A 19,291-nucleotide genomic window follows, 5' to 3' on the forward strand; every position below is an offset into this window, starting at 1 on the left:
GCGGAAGGAGACACAATGGTGGGCCCTGCGTGGGGCCAGCCTGACACCGGCTGAGCCTCCGGCCCTACTGGGCCTCCTGGAAAACACATCCCAGGAACAGCATGCCACGGTCTATTCATGAAACACTGGCTAGAAGCCACGATGGATGGATTTGTAAAATGACAGCGCGATCGTCAGGTGCCGTCTACCGCCAAAGTCGTCAAATCCCATCCCCCCCTTGTATAAATCACAAAACTCCTTGAGACATTTTAATTTTTTTTAAAGATTTTATTTTTTTCAATGTTTTGTTTTGTTTTTGAGAGAGAGAGGGAGCGAGAGAGCCTCCTAGTGGGGAATGGCAGAGGGAGAGGGAGAAGCTGACTCCTCCCTGAGCAGGGACCCTGACGGGGGGCCGATCCCAGGACCCCAAGATCATGACCTGAGCCCAAGGCAGATGCTTAACTGACTGAGCCACCCAGGCACCCCTGTTTATTTTTTCTTTTTTAAAAAAGGTTTTATTGGGCAGCCTGGGTGGCTCAGCGGTTTAGCACCGCCTTCAGCGCAGGGCGTGATCCTGGAGACCCGGGATCGAGTCCTGAGTCAGGCTCCCTGCGTGGAGCCTGCTTCTCCCCCTGCTTGTGTCCCTGCCTCTCTCTCTCTCTCTCTCTCTTTGTGTCTCTCATGAATAAATAAAATCTTTAAAAAAAAAGTTTTATTTTCTTAATTGAGAGAAAGCAAGAGACAGAGCATGAGCTGAGGGGAGAGAGAGGGGGAGAAGCAGGCTCCCCACCGGGCAGGAATCTTGATCCCCACACTGGGATCATGACCTGAGCCAAAGGGAGACGCCCAACCACTGAGCCACCCGGGCGCCCCTATCTATTTATTACTTTTTTGAATAAAACCTCCACCCAACGTGCAGCTTGAACCTACGACCCCATGACCGGGAGTCCCATTCTCTACCGCGGAGCCAGTCAGGTGCCCCCTCTTTGAGACACCTTAAAGCTCACTCTAAACCTCAGGGACGTGAGTACCCTCGCTAAATCTAGAAAAGATGCCTGACAGCACTGCAATGTCCCTCGCCCTGTGCCACCTGCAGGCCCAGCTGCCCTAGCATGCCCAGCGCCCGTCAGCGGCAACCCAAGGGAGGCCCGACCTCCTCCGCCACGGCCGGGCCCACGCGGTGGGGTGCCCCCGTCACTCAGGCTCCCGGGGTGGGAAGTCTGAGAGGCACGTATCTGCAGCCGCCAGATAGTTTTCCGAAAACTTTTAATTTGGGTCTGACCATGTCCGAGAGCACGTGCCCACGCTAGGTACTGGATGACGAGTGCCCGCTGTGCCACATGCCCCTTCGCGTCCTAAGTGACGGCTGCTTTGCTTTGCTTTGCAGAGTGGAAGTCTCGTGCACAGCTACCGAGGCACCGGCGGGATCTTCGAGGTGTGCTGGAACGCCCGAGGCGACAAAGTGGGCGCCAGTGCGTCCGACGGCTCTGTAAGCAGCAGCTCTGGCCTGCGGGGTTGTGGAGGGGCGAGGGCAGAGAGGGGGCAGGCCCGGCGCTTGATGCCAGGAGCGCTCGCAGGCCGCGTGGCAGCCCTGGTCTCCGAGGGCCTTGCTCACCGAGGTATGGGTCGAACGTGTCCGGGGGCCAAGGAGACGTCTCGGCTGGAGCCCATTGGGCTGGCACCATCCGAGACATCCTGGCCTGCATTTTCTTGAGCACGATGATTCTGCCCCGGTGCGGACGCTGGGCAGCGTCTGGAGGCCCTCGCGGCTGTCACTGCTTTGGTGGGGTGGGGCGCTCCTGGCGCGTGGCGGGCAGGGGTGCTGCTGAGCCTCCTGCGATGCACAGGACGGCCCCCACGGCAGGGAAGTACCCGGCCCTGCGTGTCACTGGTGCCGAAGCTGAGAAACTTGTTCCTGTCGTAGTTCTGTGGCTGCGCTCCGTGCCTGGGCCCTGTGGTGGTAAAGGCACGGCCTTCCATTCCATGGGTCCCACGGGTCCCATTCTGGCCCCATGAGATGTCTAGCCTTTTGATTCCTTCCTGCCCTTGAGCTTGCCATGAGCTCCGGGGCTGGGGGGCGGCAGTGGACTGGCTTCCGAGCATCAGCGTGGGCCCCGGATGTTCCCATGTGCTCAGGCTTGGGCGGTCTCCTGTCCCGTCGTAAGCGTCCACCCCATCTGTTCCTAGCGTTGCCCTTTCTTTCTCATCCATGGTGTCTGCCTGTGGTTGGTGGGTCGGTCAGATGCTCAGACGCCAGCCTCTCGTTAGAGCTTCTCTGAACCTTCGTGACTGTGTGCCAATAAAACTTTATTGACAAAGCATGGCCGATGGGCCAGATTTGGTCCAGAGGCTTTAAAGGCAACTGGGTGCTGTCTGTGAAGATAACAGGTACTTCCTCTTTCCTTCCAGGTGTGTGTTTTAGATCTTCGAAAGTAAACACAAAATATTATAGAAAAGAATTCTAATGGACCAGCAGTGAATGTGTGGGGTTGCAGCGCGCGTCAGACACAGTTCTATCCGCTCCAAAACTGTACGAACTTGACTTGCATTAGAGTGTACTTGGAAACGAACTCATCCCTGGCCACAGGAGTCTCTATTTTTTCGTAACTTTCATCAAGAAGTTTAAGAAACCTACAGTCCTATCAAAGGGGGAAAGAATGGTTCCCACCCAGAACATTCAGCCTGGGAAGCACGAAGCCACCAGCTAAACGGTGCACGGTTTGGTTTCCATCCAGAACAGGCTCTGATGGCAGAGAGGAGAAAACAAGAAGGAAAAGGAAAACAGGAAGGAAGAAAAAAAAAAAAAAAAGCTGTGCCAAAAAAAAAAAAAAAGGAAAAACAAGAAAAATGCTGTGATAAACCAAAAGGGGGGAGGGGACTCTCCTCCACGTGGCGGGTTTGTTTTTTCCCTAACAATTTGGACACTACAGTTGTTCTCACAAAGGATGTTCAGAGACCAGTTTGTACCGATGAAATGCGCAACTTTGTAATCCCAACACTTTCTATTTTCTAGAATCTCCTTTGTCCGGTGGTTTTTCTATTGGCTGGAATCCTGTCGTCTCGGGGCCTTCAGTCTGAGATGGAAAGTGTTTCTGGTTTGTTGCTTCCTTCCCGTTGTCTGCCCCGTGCACCTTCCTCCTCCGCTCCGTGTGGTCTTGGTTCGCAGTCCACCCTCAGTAGATGCAGCCTCATGGACACCATGACAGACTCTGTGACGGACAGCTTCCCCCCCCCCCCGGCTCCCCCTCCCCCATCGCCCCTCGCTCACTCTCTCTCTCCCTTTCTCATACTTGCTTTGGATCTTAGGTCTCAAGGGCACTTTCGGCGCGTAATAAGTGCTTTATGTAAGAAGGCAGGACAGGGGGACTTTTTACAGGAGAAAAAAAAAATACTTATAAGAGAGAGAGCCCGGAGTATTTTTGGAAAAAAAAATATTTTTATGTTAAAACAATTTTAAAATCCTAAAAATGGCCATCAGACATAGAGAGCTTTGTGTGATTCATATTTTAAACAAATTTTAGGAAGACACAGGCAGGGTCTGAGGTAGCATTTCCCTTCAGCTTCATGAAAATGGTTGGAACTCTGGGTGGAAAGGCTGGTCCTGTGGCTCGGTCGCGGGCATGTTCCGCAGCCAGAGAGCAAAATCCCAGCGCTCTGTGGTTCGAAGAAGAGCACTGCGTCGGTCAGGGTTGCGTTCACCCTCGTAGCCGCGGGAGAGCAGCGAAGAACAGTGCCCTCTGACCCCCAGGAGCGTTCCCCAGACCAAACGGTATTGAAGAAGCCATCACAGCCGCCCTCTGGGCTCGATGTCCCCGCGACATCCCGGTCACGGCGCCATAAATAACCGCTGGTCACTCACCCAGAGCAGGGTGGCCGGTCCTTGCAAAGCTGACGTGAAAGCCTCCAGGATCCCACCTGGTCTGACAGGGACAAGAAGGAATGGGGAAGCAAGATTTTCAATCCCGAGGGTGAATTTCCTAGGTAGACGTCACTAATAATTTCTGCTGTCTTCATAATTTCTTTCTCTCACAGGAGACTAGGAGAAAGAGTCTTTTTTTTTTTTTTTTAATAATGAATCTTTTTACTGTTTTTAAAAAATTAAACATGGCTTTGTGTCGCTAGAGGAGTTTCCTTTCATTGGACCAGGTGACCTTTGTACTCTGGTTGTCATAACCCGACACTGACCTGTTGTGTTAATCAGCAGTGGGGAAGGACGGCTAGGTAAGTCCTCTTGCCTCCTCTGTTTTCCAGCGGCCGAGGACGGGAGGACGACGTTGGCCTGGCCCGGGGGCGGGGTCTGGCGGTGGGCAGGCTTCAGCCGGGTGTGTGTGCCAGCGACGAGACCGGAGGTGATCGAGAGGGTGGCATCTATCCATGCAGCCAAAACCCAACTGGCAGGCAGGGCAAGGGCTTCCCAAGAACTCGGACTAGGCCGCCACCAGGTACAAGAACCAGAGTGCGTTCATCCCTCTCAGACCAGTTGGCCTCCACTTGGATATCTTGAGTCATTCCTGCCCGCTCGGATATGGGGAAGACCAAAACGTGCTCTGTGTACGACTTGGGTATTTTGTTCAGGCTCTGTCGCCTCGACGTTTGGCCCAGAGGTCAGAGCTCCACGGCGTCCCCATTCCCATCTTTGGAAGGCAGCAGATGATAATTCACTCACTGCCTGCCCCAAGAAATCAGTAGGTTTGGGATGCAGTTTATTGGGGGTCCAGACTGACCCCGCCTTGATCCCTTTGACCCCAAAGTAAAAATGTCATCGCTACAGAGCAGAAGTTGAGGGGTGGCCATGGTCAGGACATGACTCCTGTTTGACCAGCCGAACACCGTTGGGTGGCCGTGGCGGGACATCCTCTAAGGGGGGCTCACTGGATGATCTTCACGTGCAGGTCAGGAGTCAGGGTCTCGCAGGCTTTAGCCTCTAGACAAGTCTGAATCACTTGGGAATGGCCAGGCAGGGGCTGAGGGCTGAGGGCTTGAGCCCTGCACAGCCATCGGCGAGGAGGGACCCGCCGTGAGCGTGTGGGCAGCGCCACGGGGATCCATCCCCATCCTCGGCCCGATGGCAGCGAGGTGTGGCGCCTCCGGCCTTGGCCCTGCTGCCCGCCAGCTGACAGACGCCCCTCTCCTCGAGGGATGGCCCACGTGCGAAGTCCGTGCTCGCCGTGGTTGACAGCGCTTCAGGATTGTGGGTAGAAGCCGAAGTCTTAGCGACCAAACTTCACCTTGATTCCGGAAGCAGAGTAACACAACCAGCCTTCCCGGAATCTTCCATCGGGTTTCGAGTGACCAAGAGCATGTCCCGCACACACACTTGGCCAAGGGATGCCGCCCCCTGGGAGACCGAAAGGCCAGACGTTTCAGGGTTCAACCCTCTGACCCCACACGACACCTAGGACTTGACGTTCGTTTTGTCTTTCTAAAACTAGATCACGGAGCCAAGTGAAGTGCACTTTGTCAAATGTAAGGGTCTGCGTTGTTCCTTGTTATTTTTAACCTTCTGTTCCACTTTTTTTTTTTTTTTTTAAATCGTGTTTCTTGTCAAATGCAGAAATGTTCCTTCCGCCACTCACTGAAGTTTTGAATTCTGGCTTCTGCAGTTTTTATTGTCTGTGTCAGACGTACAGCCAGACGTCCTCTGTCTGCATTTTCTAGATTCTGTTCCGTGCACATCGACCCCCGTTCTGTTCTCTTCCACCCCCACTCACCCTCACGCTCTCTGAGAAAAAGAATCACCTTGTGTGTCGTAGCTCATTTGTTTCAAGAGAGAATCAACAGATCATACTCAGTGTCTTGAATAAATCGCTCTATTTTGATATTAGAGAACTTGGTGGCTGTGCTTTCTTGGTCTCGCTCGGCTGAGCTTGGGCCCTCGTGGACGTGGCGAGCGAAGGCCATCCGAGTGCCTGTTCCCGGGATGGCTCCGCTGCAACGGGCAGGGGCGCAGGCAGCCCCCGGGTTACCTTACGGGCTGTTCCACCCGCTCCTCCTCCAGGACTTCAGGCGGGCTGTGGCCGGGGTGGGGGGTGGGGGCTGTGCCCTGCACGAGGAGCTGCGCGTGGCCGGAGACCCCGACGGAACTGGGCCACGTGCCGGCAGGGCCTTTTGGGGCCTTTGCTCACTTGGTGGGTGTCCCCCAGGGTGTGTCCCGCGCATCGCGTGCCCGTGAGGAGGACAGGGGCGCTGGGGGCACGGGGTGCCGGGCACCTTGGTGCAGGCGGCGGACCAGGGACCCAGCTGTGCAGACTCCAGCTGCGTGTTTTAGGCCCTGCCGGGCTGGGCGGCACGTCCCCCCACTTCAGGAGTCGGGGTGAAGCACAGCACAGCCTGGGGCACAGGGGGCCTGCAAGGGGTAGGTGCCCGGCTTCGGTGGGGTTCAGGCTTCCAGTCACTCCACACCGCGCCTGCTGGCACGGAAGCTTCTGGGCACCATGTGCAGGCGGTGCCTCCTGTGCACGCAAGCCTGGCTTCACGCGGGGGTGCAGGTGGGAGCAGTTGGGGTGTGCAGGCCCTTGGCAGGGTGCACCCCGGGGCCAAGCGGGCCGGGTCTGGCTCCGTCCGTCGGAGCCCACGGGGCCAGGCCTGCACGGACGCGGGTTCCCCGGAGCCAGACGGGGACGGGGTGGGCACCCCCTTCTGACGGGAGCTCTCGTTTCCCTTCAGGCAGACGGGGCCGTGTGCGGCCAGTCCCCTGGGCGCCAGCTTCCAACCCTGACCTGGGAGACGGTGCGGCCACAGGGGTCAGGGACACGGGGATGACGTGGGGCTGCCTCCGTGCCCTGAGCCGCGGGGACGGCCCCACGCCCGGCCCCAGGCCTGCAAGCAAGCAACTCTCCAAGGGTACAAACCTGGAAGCTTCCTGGGCGGCTCTCTGGAGCCCATGGGACACCCCGACGCGCAGGCAGGTGTCACGCGGCAGTCTCCGCGGCGTCCTGAGAAAAGCATCTTGCTTCTCTACGCACCTGCCTGCGGGGCTTGCACGTGCAAGGCGCCTGCTAATATTCTTGCCGATAAATAAAAAAATTCTGCGTGTATATAGACCTAATGCCACGGACAGCGGGATTCCAAGCTGAGCAGTGGCCTCGGTCCGGTGCCAAGGACCCCTGAGAGCAGCCCTGCCTGACAGCACGGGGACACACGGTGGCCGGTGAGCGGCCGGGCCCCCTGCCCCCCAGGCGTCGCGCCGGGGCCCCCGCCCGTGGGGCCGGGAGCTGGGCCGCAGCTGTCCCACTGCACCCAGCGGCGGGAGCCGCGACCCGCGTGTACAGGCCGGGGGGGGGGGGGGCCGCGGGCGGCTGAGCGTGTGCAGGAGCAGCCGAGTGCGGCGTGGAAGGCGCTCCTGTCCCCGCGGCACGACCTCCGGCCACAGGTGTCCCCCGGGGGCGACGGCGTCCGGACCCGCCGCGACCCTCACAGGCCTCCCCGGGGCTCAGGAACAGGGCCAACCTCGTTTCTGTCGCGGGACTCGCTGGTGACATGGATTTCAACTGTGCTGGCATCGGAACCTGCGGAGGGAAACAGCAAGCCTGTGCCCGTGTCACCGTCCCCAGGCTCCCTCCCTGCTCCCCGGCCCCTGGTCCTCCGCAGAGGCCCCTGTGAGCTCCGGGCCCCGGGCTGTCACCGTGCAGGACACCAGCTCGCGGGGCCCAAGGTGACCGCGGGACAGTGGCCGCGCCGACGGCAACAGGGTCGCCGGGCCCCACACACGGAGGGGACCCGGGAGGGGGCGCAAGCGCTGGGCGCGGTCACGGTCCCCACAGCCAGATCCCGGGAGAATCCGGAGAAGGCCTTGTGCAGGGCTGGGGCGGGGGGGGGGGGGGGGGGGGGGGGGGGGGTGCCCTTCCAGAGACCAGGCGCCAGCGGGGAGGACTTCTGGAAGACACTTCTGAAACCACAGTGCCGCTGGAGGAGCTGCTGGCACTTCAAAAAGAGTTGCTTTCCACAGGGTCACCCACTGTTGATGAGGACGTCCTGCGCTCATGGGAACTCGTGTGTGTGACTTCTGAAGACCCTGGGGGGATGTCACATGGCAGCCTGTGGTCAAGGCCTGGGCTTGAGACGCTCCCGCGTGACCTCACACTCGAGGGCATGCTCTGGATCCAGCGGCTTTGTAAGAGCTCCTGGTTCTTTCATCCTCCCCCTGGGGCTCGCGGGGAAAACCCATGTGTACCCCAACAGCTTTCTCAGATGCCAGTGCTGCTGGAGCCCAGCCACCTGAGCCCAGCCCTGCCCGCGCGGACCTCACTGGGCACTTGCAGCCGAGGGCCTGTCGGCACGCCTGGGTTCCCACGGCTTGCTCTCCCGGTCCCAAGGGTCTCCACAGAGACAATGTGCCTGCTGAGCAAGGCTCTGAGGATCATCCAACGAGGCCGTTGGGGAATTTGCACTAATGCTCTGCTGGAGCCAAGTGTGAATACCTGACAAGTGTCCATGCACGATACACAGACACCAGCAAACTCACGGTGCCCAAGGGCCAGCCCCCTTCGAGGGGCTCTCTTCCAGGAGGCCGCAAGCCCTCACAGGTTCTTGGGAACTTCCTGGCCCCGTGCAGATCTGAGATTTAGAAGGGCGCACTGGATGTCTCTTGCTCCCTCCCTCGGCTGTTGTTCCTGGATTCCTTGAAAGCCACGAAGCCCTAGATCACAGAGCCCCGTCTCATGGCATCATGAGCCATGGAGAACATGTGGCACCCGGGCCCAGGTCTCCTTCTAGGTGTGGAGTTTGACCTAGGGGGTGCAACCAGAGCTGGAGCCCCGCCGTGTGTTCTCTTCCACATTTCCCGGGCGACTAGCCTCCATGTGGCCACCTAGTGCTGCACTCAGGGGGGCTAGTGACACAACAGGGACCCGGGGCTGAGATAAGGACTGTGGGCGTGACGGGGAACCGTGGACGAGAGAGCCGTGGGAACACAAGGGGATATAGGAGAGAACGGAACTGCGGGAAAGGGGGGAATTCTGGAGAGAATGGGGAGCTGGGGGAGAGCAATGCAGCTTGGGGAGAGCTGGGGGGGTGACGGAGAGAACTGGGGGGGGAACAGCATTGTGGGGAAGAGACGTGCAGCAGACGGGCAACTGTCAGAAGGCATCACGTGGAGGACAGAGTACTCGAGGAGAAAGAAGTTTAGGAAAGACAGGAGATGGACGAATACTGCATTGTAGAAGCACACAGATTTGTGAGGGGCAGTGAGGAACCCAGAATCGTGGGAGGAAGTGGGAAGTTGTGGGGAACAAGTGTGAGAGAACTAGGCTACAGGCAGGGTGGGAAGCTGTGGGAGAGACAAGGCACAGGAGGACAAAAGGGACACGAAGGACTGGGAGAGCAGGAATCGTGCAAGAGACAGGAGATGGTGGGTGAGACCAGGGATTATGGAAAAGGAGGGAGAACTGTGGGACAGAAATGCAATTATGTGGGCAAAGGGATGGTAGAGGAGATGGGGGAATCGTGGAAACCTGAAAAGATCGTGACGGAGAAAGAGGTATTAGGGAGAGCAAGAGAAACTGAGAGAGAGACGTAGTATTACGGAGAGACGGGGAATGGTGGGAAAGCACCTGGGGCGGGGGGATGAAGAGTTCTGGGATAGACAGGCAGTATTTTTTTTCTTTTGTCTACTGACATTTATTTTTAAGTTTTTATTTAAATTCCAGTTAGTTAACACACAGTGTAATAGCAGTTTCAGGTGTGCAACCTAGTGATTCAACGCTTCCACACAACAGCTGGTGCTCGTCAGCACAAGCACAAGTGTCGTCCTTCATCCCCATCGCTTAGTTAACCCCTCCCCCCTCCCCCCCTCCCCCCTGGTAGGCAACAGTTTGTTCTCTATGGTGAAGAATCTATGTCTGGATCTCTCTCTCTCTCTCTCTTTTGCTTTTTACCTTTGCTCATTTGCTTTGTTTCTTAAATTCCACATGTGAGCAAAATCATATGGTATTTGTCTTTCTCGGATTTATTTCACTCAACATCCAGCTCCACCCGTGATGTTGTAAATGGCAAGATCTCATACTTTCTTTATATTATGCAGTTTTCCACTGGATCTGCTTTATCCATTCATCAGTCAGTGGAACTTGGGCTGTTTCCATAGTTTGGCTATTGCAGATAATGCTGTTCTAACCATCATGGCACAAGGATCCCTCTGAATTCGTATTTTTGTATTCTTTGGGTAAATACCTAATAGTGCGATTGCCAGATCACGGTTAGTTCCATTTGTAGCTTTTGGGGAACTTCCATAGTGAAAGACACTAAGTCAAAAAATACTAATTTTTAAAGATAATATGCACCCCTATGTTTATTATAACATTATTTATAATAGCTAAATCATGGAAGCAACCCAAGTATCCATCAATACACGAGTGGATAAAGAAGATAGGGTATATTCATGCAATGAAATATTATTTAGCCAAACGAAAGAATAAAATTTTGCCATTTTTAATGACACACATGGATCTAGAGAGTATAATGCTAAGTGAAAGGAGTCAGAGAAAGACAGGTACCATATGATTTCACTCACTATGGAATTTAAGAAACAAAACAAATGAACAACAACAACAAAAGAGATCAACAAAAACACCAGACTTAAATATGGAGAACTGGCGGTAACCAGACGGGAGGTGCGTGGGGGGATGGGCGGAATAGGTTAAGGGAATTAAGACCACATTTATGAGCACTAAAGCATAGAGTTGCTGAATTACACCCTAAACTAATACTGTTAATTATGTTGCAATTTTAAAAATAATGAAACCACTCAGTAAAATAACCAAACTGTAGGAGAGAACAATAAGTTGTGGAAAAACAAAGGGTTATGGGAGAGCAAGCGCTGTGCAAGAAAGGGGAGTTGCAGGACACTAGAGAGAGTTGTGGGAGACCGAGCAGTGTGGGAATGACAAGGAAGTGAACAAGAGAGCTGTGGGATGGAAGAGGAACTGTGGGAGAGACAGGGCATGTGGGAAGAGCAGGGATTACTGGAAAGAGAGCATCTGGAAAGAAATGAAATGGTGGGGACACGGGCTTATGGCAGAGAAAGGGGAATTCTGCGGAAGGGCACTGTGGGGAAGACGAGATCATGGGCATGAAGGGGGGCTGTGAGGGCAGGAATTAAGGGAGAGAATGCATTCTGGGAGGGAGTCCTGTGGGAAAGACATGGGGTTGTGGGAGTAACACAGGGTTTGGGGAGAAAGAGTGTTAACTGTGGGAACAAGGAGGGGTTGTAGGAGATAAAGGAGAACTTAGGAAAGGGAACTGCGGGAGAAATGGAGCATGATGGGACAGATGGAAATAGTGGGAGAATAGAGAACTACAGAAGACGCAGACAAGTACGAGACAAAAAAATTAGGGGAACAAAGAATGTGGGAGAAACAACTACAGGGAAGATAAAATGCGCCCCAGAACACAGAAACTATTGAGGAAAAATGCAGATTTGTGAGCAGGGACAGATGCCAGAACTGTGGGAGACAAGGGGCAACTAAAGGAAAGAGGGACCTGTGAGAGGAATAGGGTGTTGCTGGAAAAGCAGCATCGTGGGAGGGAGGGGGCAATCCTGGGAGAGAGCATAAACTCTGGGAAAAACCGTTTTCTGGGAGAGATGGGGGACTGTGGGGTGTGACACGGGGTTGTGGGAGAGAAGATGAGACGCGTGGAAGGTGCTGTGGGGAAACGTGGTATTGGGAGCGAGGTGGGGAAGTGCCAGAGCAACAAGGGAACAGGAGAGGGAAAGAGAAACGTGGGTCGGGAAGGGCAGTTGTGGGGGAAACAGCAGTTGGGAGATGAGATCGTGGGGAAATGGGTGATGGGAGAGTAATGAGAATTGTGGGGAGAGTACAAGATTATGGGAGAAAGGGCCATTGTGAGAGGGCAAGGGAATTAGGAGGGAAAGGGGAATTGTGGGAGACACCGTATTTGGGAGGCCGGGAATCGTGTGGGAGAGGACTGTGGGGACAACGGGGATTGTGGGCTCGACAGCTGACCCAGAGACAGAAAAATTAAGGGGGGACAAGGGAACGCGGTACACAACAGAACTGGTTGGTGAAAGTGGGGGTTTGCGGCAGGCAAAAAAGAGTCCAAAATCGTGGAAGAAAGCGAACTACAGATGGAACACAGTTTTGAGAATAAGAGTATTGTGGGAACGGTAGGAAACGGTGAAAAACAAGGGCCTGTGGGGGACAGAAGGAAATTTTGGGAGAAACATGGAATTGCGGGAACAAGAAGGAGTTTATAGAAGACACAAATTGTTTAAAGATTACTTATTTATGTATTCATGAGAGACACAGAGAGGCAGAGGGAGAAGCAGGCTCCACGCAGGGACTCGATCCCGGGACCCTGGGGTCATGACCTGAGACAAAGGCCCATGCTCAACAGCTCAGCCACCCAGGTATCCCCTCTTTTTTTTTTTTTTAAATGTTATTTATTTATTCATGAGAGAGAGAGGCAGAGACCCAGGCAGAGGGAGAAGCAGGCTCCATGCAGGGAGCCCGATGCGGGACTCGATCCTGGGACCCCCAGGTCACGACCTGAGCCCAAGGCACATGCTCAAGCACCGAGCCCCCGGGCGCCCCGTAAATAGGAGATTCTGAGAGACACAAAGTATTTTCGGGAAGGGACGGGGGAGAAAGGTGCGCTACAGAAGAACCGTGCGAGAGCGCGGAGAGCACCGAGGACGAGCCGAGCCTGAAGATCCGCAACAATCAAGCGTCCAGAGCCCTGGGGCCAAATGGGCACAAGGAATGCAAGGAATTGTGAGGCCAGCGGAGCACTAGGGAAGGGCAATCGCAGGACGGAAGGAACGGGGGGAAATCACGAGCGCCGTGGACACGGGGAGCTGCAGACGCAACGGACCCTGAAGAGGTAGGGAGTTTCTAGGGACTAACGGGGTGCGGCAGAGCCAGCGCTTTGCGACGGAGACGGGCACCGGGGACAAACGGCACGGCACGGGGCGCGCAGGCGCCTGCGGGAGCGGCGGGCACATGGGAGATGCGTGGATGGAGCGGGGGCGGCCGGGGCCTGCCGCACGGACCCTGCGAACCCGGGGGCTGCGAGAAGCAGGGCATCGTGGGAGGCCGAACACTGACGCAATGATGCGCGGTGGCGCGCATGCGCAATGCTGCGGCAAACCGTGCCTCGCCTCGGGGGACAGGCAGGGAATGCCGGGAGCGGGCGTGACGGGACAGGCGCAATGCATTCTGGCAGGGTGTGGCCGCCGCTACAAGCAACGCATTGTGGGACACGTGGGGGCATGGCGGCCACAAGATGGGATTGTGGGATACATGGGACACGGCTGGCAGAAGTGTATGGATTGTGGGGCTCATAGGGGCATGGAGGTGCAAGGACTGGACTGTGGGAGCTGAGGAGCCTGTTGGGAGAAGCAATGTAATGTGGGACACATTGGCCATGCTAGCTGAAAGACTGAATTGTGGGACGCATCGGGACATGGCAGCCAAAAGATTGGATTGTGGGAGCGGAGGAGCATGCTGGAGGAAGCAATGCATTGTGGGAAACATGGAGCATGGCGGCAATGTTTGTGGGAGCTGAGGGGCACGCTGGGAGAAGCAATGCATTGTGGGACACACAGGGGCATGGTGGCTGAACGATGGGATTGTGGGACACACGGTGGAATGGCGGCCAAAAGATTGGATTGCGGGAGCTATGCGGCACGCTGGGAGAAGCATTGGATTGTGGGAAACATGGGGACATAGAGGCCGAAAGATGGGATTGTGGGATATACAGGGGCATGGCAACCAAAAGATTGGACTGCGGGACACATGGGACACAGCGGACAGAAGTATGGATTGTGGGACTCATAAGGGCATGGAGGAGGAAAGACTGGATTGTGGGAGCTGAGGAGCCGGCTGGAAGAAGCACTGGATTGTGGGACACGTGGGGGCATGGGGGCCAAGAGATTGGACTGTGGGAGCAGAAAAGCATGCTGGGAGAAACAATGGCTTGTGGGACACATAGGTGCATGGAAGTCGAAAGATGGGATTGTGGGACACACAAAGGCATGGTGGCCGAATAATGGGATTATGGGACATATGGTGGTACAGCAGCCAAAGAATGGATGGTGAAGCTGAGGGGCACGCTGGAAGAAGCAATGGATTGTGGGCCACATAGGGGTATGGTGGCCAAACGATGGGATTGTGGGACACATGGTGGCATGGCAGCCAAAAGATAGGATTGTGGGAGCAGAAGAGCATGCTGGGAGAAACAATGGATTGTGGGCCACATAGGGGTATGGTGGCCAAACGATGGGATTGTGGGACACATGGTGGCATGGCAGCCAAAAGATAGGATTGTGGGAGCAGAAGAGCATGCTGGGAGAAACAATGGATTGTGGGACACATAGGTGCATGGCAGCCGAAAGATGGGACTGTGGGACAAACAGGGGCATGGCGACCAAAAGATTGGATTGTGGGACACACGGGGGCATGGTAGCCAAAAGACTGGATTGTGGGACACATGAGAGCACGGGGCCAAAGGATTAGATTGTGGACATATGGGTATGGCGGCCAAAAGAAAGACTGAATTGTGGGACACATGGAGGCATGGCAGCCAAAAGATTGGATTGTGGGAGTAGCATGCTGGGGAAGCAAAGAATTGTGGGACACATAGAGGCATGGTGGCTGAACGATGCGATTGTGGGACACATGGTAACATGGTGGACATGTTTGTGGGAGCTGAGGGCCATGCCCAGAGAAGCAAAGGATTGCGGGACACATAGGGGCATGTCAGCTGAAAGATAGGACTGTGAGACGTACAAGTGCATGGCGGCCAAAAAGATGTATTGTGGGAACAGAGGAGCATGCTGGGGGAAGCAATGGATTGTGGGAAACATGGAGCATGGCAGCATTGTGGGAGCTATGGGGCATGCTGGGCGAAGCAAGGGATTGTGGAAAAGATGACACATGGCCGATGAATTATAGGATTGTGGGAGCTATGGGGAATGCTGGGAGAAGCACGGGATTGTGGGACACTTTGCCCAGGCTGGCTGAAACACTGAATTGTGGGACACACGGGGGCATGGCGGCATAAGATGGGATTGTGGGACGTACAGTGGTATGGCGGCCATGTCTGTGGGAGCTGAGGGGCATGCTAGGAGAAGCAAGGAATTGTGGGAAAGATGAGGCATAGCCGCTGAAATACAGGATTGTGGGAAATGTGGGGCCTGCGGGGAGAAGCAATGCATTCTGGGGTACATTGCCCATGCTGGATGAAACACTGAATTGTGGAACACACGGGGGCATGACGGCCATATTTGCGGAAACTGTGGGGCAACCTGGGAGATGCAATGCATTGTGGGAAACAGGGCCCAAGCTGGCTGACAGACTGAATTGTGGGACGCACGGGGGCATGGCGGCCATGTTTCTGGGAGCTATGGGGCATGTTGGGTGAAGCAAAGGATTGTGGAAAAGATGACACATGGCCGATGAATTATAGGATTGTGGGAACTATGGGGCATGCTGGGAGAAGCACAGGATTGTGGCACACTTTGCCCAGGCTGGCTGAAACACTGAATAGTGGGACACACGGGAGCATGGCAGCCATAAGATGGGATTGTGGGACGTACAGTGGCATGGCGGCCATGTTTGTGGGAGCTGTGGGGCAACCTGGGAGATGCAATGCATTGTGGTATACAAGGCCCAAGCTGGCTGAAAAACTGAATTGTGGGATGCACGGAGGCATGGCGGCCATGTTTGTGGGAGCTATAGGGCATGCTGGGCGAAGCAAGGGATTGTGGAAAAGACACATGGTCGATGATTTATAGGATTGTGGGAGTTGTGGGACATGCTGGGAGAAGGAAGGAATTGTGGGAAAGTGGAGGCATGGCTGCTGAAATACAGGATTGAGGGAGCTGTGGGGCCTGCTGAAGACGCAACACATTATGGGATACATTGCCCATGATGGCAGAAAGACTGAATTGTGGGACACACGGGGGCATGGCGGCCATATATGTGGGAGCTGTGGGGCAACCTGGGAGATGCAATGCATTGTGGGATACAAGGCCCAAGCTGGCTGAAAAACTTAATTGCGGGATGCATGGGGGCATGGCGGCCATGTTTGCGGGAGCTATGGGGCATGGTGGCCGAAGCAAGGGATTGTGGGATACATAGGGGCATGTCGGCTGAAAGATAGGACTGTGAGACGTACAAGTGCATGGTGGCCAAAAGGATATATTGTGGGGGCAGAGGAGCATGCTGGGGGAAGCAATGGATTGTGGGAAACATGGAGCATGGCGGCATTGTTTGTGGGAGCTATGGGGCATGCTGGGGGAAGCAAGGGATTGTGGAAAAGATGACACATGGCCGATGAATTATAGGATTGTGGGGGCTATGGGGCATGCTGGGAGAAGCACAGGATTCTGGGAAACTTTGCCCAGGCTGTCTGAAACACTGAATTGTGGGACACACGGGGGCATGGCGGCCATAAGATGGGATTGTGGGACGTACAGTGGCATGGTGGCCATGTCTGTGGGAGCTGAGGGGCATGCTGGGAGAAACAAGGAATTGTGGGAAAGAGGAGGCATGGCTGCTGAAATACAGTATTCTGGGAGCTGTGGGGCCTGCTGGGAGAAGCAATGCACTGTGGGATACATTGCCCATGCTGGATGAAAGACTGAATTATGGGACGCACAGTGGCATGGCGGCCATATTTGTGGGAGCTGTGGGGCAACCTGGGAGATGCAATGCATTGTGGGAAACAAGGCCCAAGCTGCCTGAAAAACTGAACTGTGGGATGCACGCGGGCATGGCGGCCATGTTTGTGGGAGCTATGGGGCATGCTGGGCGAAGCAAGGGATTGTGGAAAAGACACATGGTCGATGAATTATAGGATTGTGGGAGCTGTGGGGCATGCTGTGAGAAGCACAGGATTGTGGCACACTTTGCCCAGGCTGGCTGAAACACTGAATTGTGGGACACACGGGGACATGGCGGCCGTAAGATGGGATTGTGGGACGTACAGTGGCATGGTGGCCATGTCTGTGGGAGCAGCGGGGCATGCTGGGAGAAGCAATGGATTGTGAGAAACATGTAGCACGGCCGCCCAAGTATAGGATTATGCAAACTAAAGGGCATGCTATGAGAAGCAATGGATTGTGGGAAAGATTGAACATGACTGTGGATAATTGGATTTTGGGAGCTAAAAGGCATGCTGGGCAAAGCAAGGGATTGTGGGAAAGATGGTACATGGTTGCTGAATGGACTGTGAGACCACAGGGGCATGCTGGAGAAGCAAAGGGTTGTTGGAAAGCTGGCACATGGTGGCCGAGAATTGGCTCGTGGGAAAGATGGCACATGGCGGCTGAAAGACTGGATTGTGGGAGCTGAGAAGCATGCTCGGAGAAGCAACGGATTGTGGGAAAGTTGTGTATGGTGGGTGAGAGATGGATTGTGTGACCTAGGAGCATGTTGAGAGAACCAATGGATTGTGGGAAAGATGGAACATGACTGCCGGAAAACTGAATTTTGGGAGCATTGGGGCATGTTGGGAGAGAAGCAAGGGATTATAGGAAAGATGGCGCATTGTGGCAAGAGACTGGATTGTGGGAAAGGTGTCAGAAGCAATGCACTGTGGGAGAGACGGGTAATGGCAGAGAGATAATGGATTGTGAGAAAAGCAAGGACGTGGGAGCGGCAGGGAATGTTAAAAGCCAAATGGGATTATGGGAAAGGTGAGCTGGTGAGAGAGGCAAAATATTGTGGAAGAGGCAGTGGATTGTGGAAGGGGTGGGGAATAGTAGGGGAAGCAATGTATTGTGGGAAGGGTGTTCTAGCCACGCCTCTCCTGCCCAGCCTGGGCCCCACCTCTACACCAGGACCACGCCCCTCCCACCAGGGCTACACCCCTACCATCCTGCCCCAGCCACACCCACGAGCTTCATTCTGGCCACGCCCCTCCCACCAGGGCCCTATACCTGACCTCCTTGTAGCCCCACCCCTGAGCTCCGCTCTGGCCCCACCCCTCCCACCAGGGCCCCACCCCTGAGCTCCGTTCTGGCCATGCCTCTCCCATAAGAGCCCCGCCCCTTCCACCAGGGAAGGACACTTCCACCAGAATTGTGGGACACTTTGTCCAGGCTGGCTGAAACACTGAATTGTGGGACACACGGGGACATGGCGGCCATAAGATGGGACTGTGGGACGTACAGTGGCATGGCGGATGAGCTCCCCTGAGCTCAGCTGAGCTCCGCGCTGGCCACGCCCCTCCCACGAGAGCCCCGCCCCTCCCACCAGGGCTCCACCCCTGAGCTCCGCTCTGGTCACGCCCCTCCCCTGAGAGCCCCGCCCCTCCCACCAGGGCCCCACCCCTGAGCTCCGCTCTGGCCACGCCCCTCCCCTGAGAGCCCCGCCCCTCCCACCAGGGCCCCACCCCTGAGCTCTGCTCTGGCCACGCCCCTCCCACCAGGGCCCCACCCCTGAGCTCCGCTCTGGCCACGCCCCTCCCGAGAGCCCCGCCCCTCCCACTAGGGCCCCACCCCTGAGCTCCGTTCTGGCCACGCCCCTCCCACCAGGGCCCCACCCCTGAGCTCTGCTCTGGCCACGCCCCTCCCACCAGGGCCCCACCCCTGAGCTCCGCTCTGGCCACGCCCCTCCCGAGAGCCCCGCCCCTCCCACTAGGGCCCCACCCCTGAGCTCCGTTCTGGCCACGCCCCTCCCACCAGGGCCCCACCCCTGAGCTCTGCTCTGGCCACGCCCCTCCCGAGAGCCCCGCCCCTGAGCTCCGCTCTGGCCACGCCCCTCCCAGAGAGCCCCGCCCCTCCCACCAGGGCCCCACCCCTGAGCTCCGCTCTGGCCACGCCCCTCCCGAGAGCCCCGCCCCTCCCACCAGGGCCCCACCCCTGAGCTCCGCTCTGGCCTGCCCCTCCTGCTCTGCCCAGGCACCCACCCCTCCCACCAGAAACACTCCTTGCCCCTCTCCTACAGCGCGGGGGCACCTGATCCAGGCTGACCTCGGCGGCATTGGTGAAGCGAGCTCCTGAAAAACACACACCGCCTTCTGCCCCTCCCCCCCAATGCCCATGGTAGTAACAGACTTAAAAACTCATCCCTTAAAAAAAAAAAAAGAAACTCATACCTTCTGAGAAACGTGTCCTGGTTAAAAGAGGCCCAGAGAGACTTGACCATTTGACTAAAACCATTTAAAACTCACGTTAAGAGAAAGTATTTTAAGTTTTTCTGGAGTTCATAAGATAAAAACCAAGTTTTTCTTGACTTTTAGTTCTGAGGGAAATTCCAATTCCTTATGAAGATGGTATCTTACATAACACTGTCCTAGGAGATGACATACAGATCCCCTCAGTGGAAGCTTGCCAGAGCCACAAAGGACG

The 19,291-nt window shown here is 55.9% G+C and overlaps 2 protein-coding genes across 5 annotated transcripts in view; one reads left to right on the forward strand and one right to left on the reverse strand.

Annotated features, from left to right (window-relative positions):
* Window positions 1-5,808, forward strand: part of TBL1X (transducin beta like 1 X-linked) — a 212,465-nt gene extending 206,657 nt beyond the window's left edge. For all 4 annotated transcript variants that reach the window (XM_025436253.3, XM_025436237.3, XM_049107708.1 and 1 more), the window contains 2 exons: window positions 1,367-1,468; window positions 2,389-5,808. In XM_025436253.3, coding sequence (XP_025292038.1) covers window positions 1,367-1,468; window positions 2,389-2,415 — 129 coding nt within the window. In that variant the 3' untranslated portion in view covers window positions 2,416-5,808. The remainder of the gene's footprint in view (window positions 1-1,366; window positions 1,469-2,388) is intronic.
* GPR143 (G protein-coupled receptor 143) overlaps window positions 247-19,291 on the reverse strand; it is a 52,236-nt gene continuing 33,191 nt past the window's right edge. Inside the window, exon 9 of the mRNA XM_025436266.3 lies at window positions 247-7,487. Coding sequence (XP_025292051.3) covers window positions 7,393-7,487 — 95 coding nt within the window. The 3' untranslated portion in view covers window positions 247-7,392. The remainder of the gene's footprint in view (window positions 7,488-19,291) is intronic.

This window comes from Canis lupus, chromosome X (genome assembly GCF_003254725.2).
Source record: "Canis lupus dingo isolate Sandy chromosome X, ASM325472v2, whole genome shotgun sequence".
NCBI classification, from domain to species: Eukaryota; Metazoa; Chordata; class Mammalia; order Carnivora; family Canidae; genus Canis; species Canis lupus.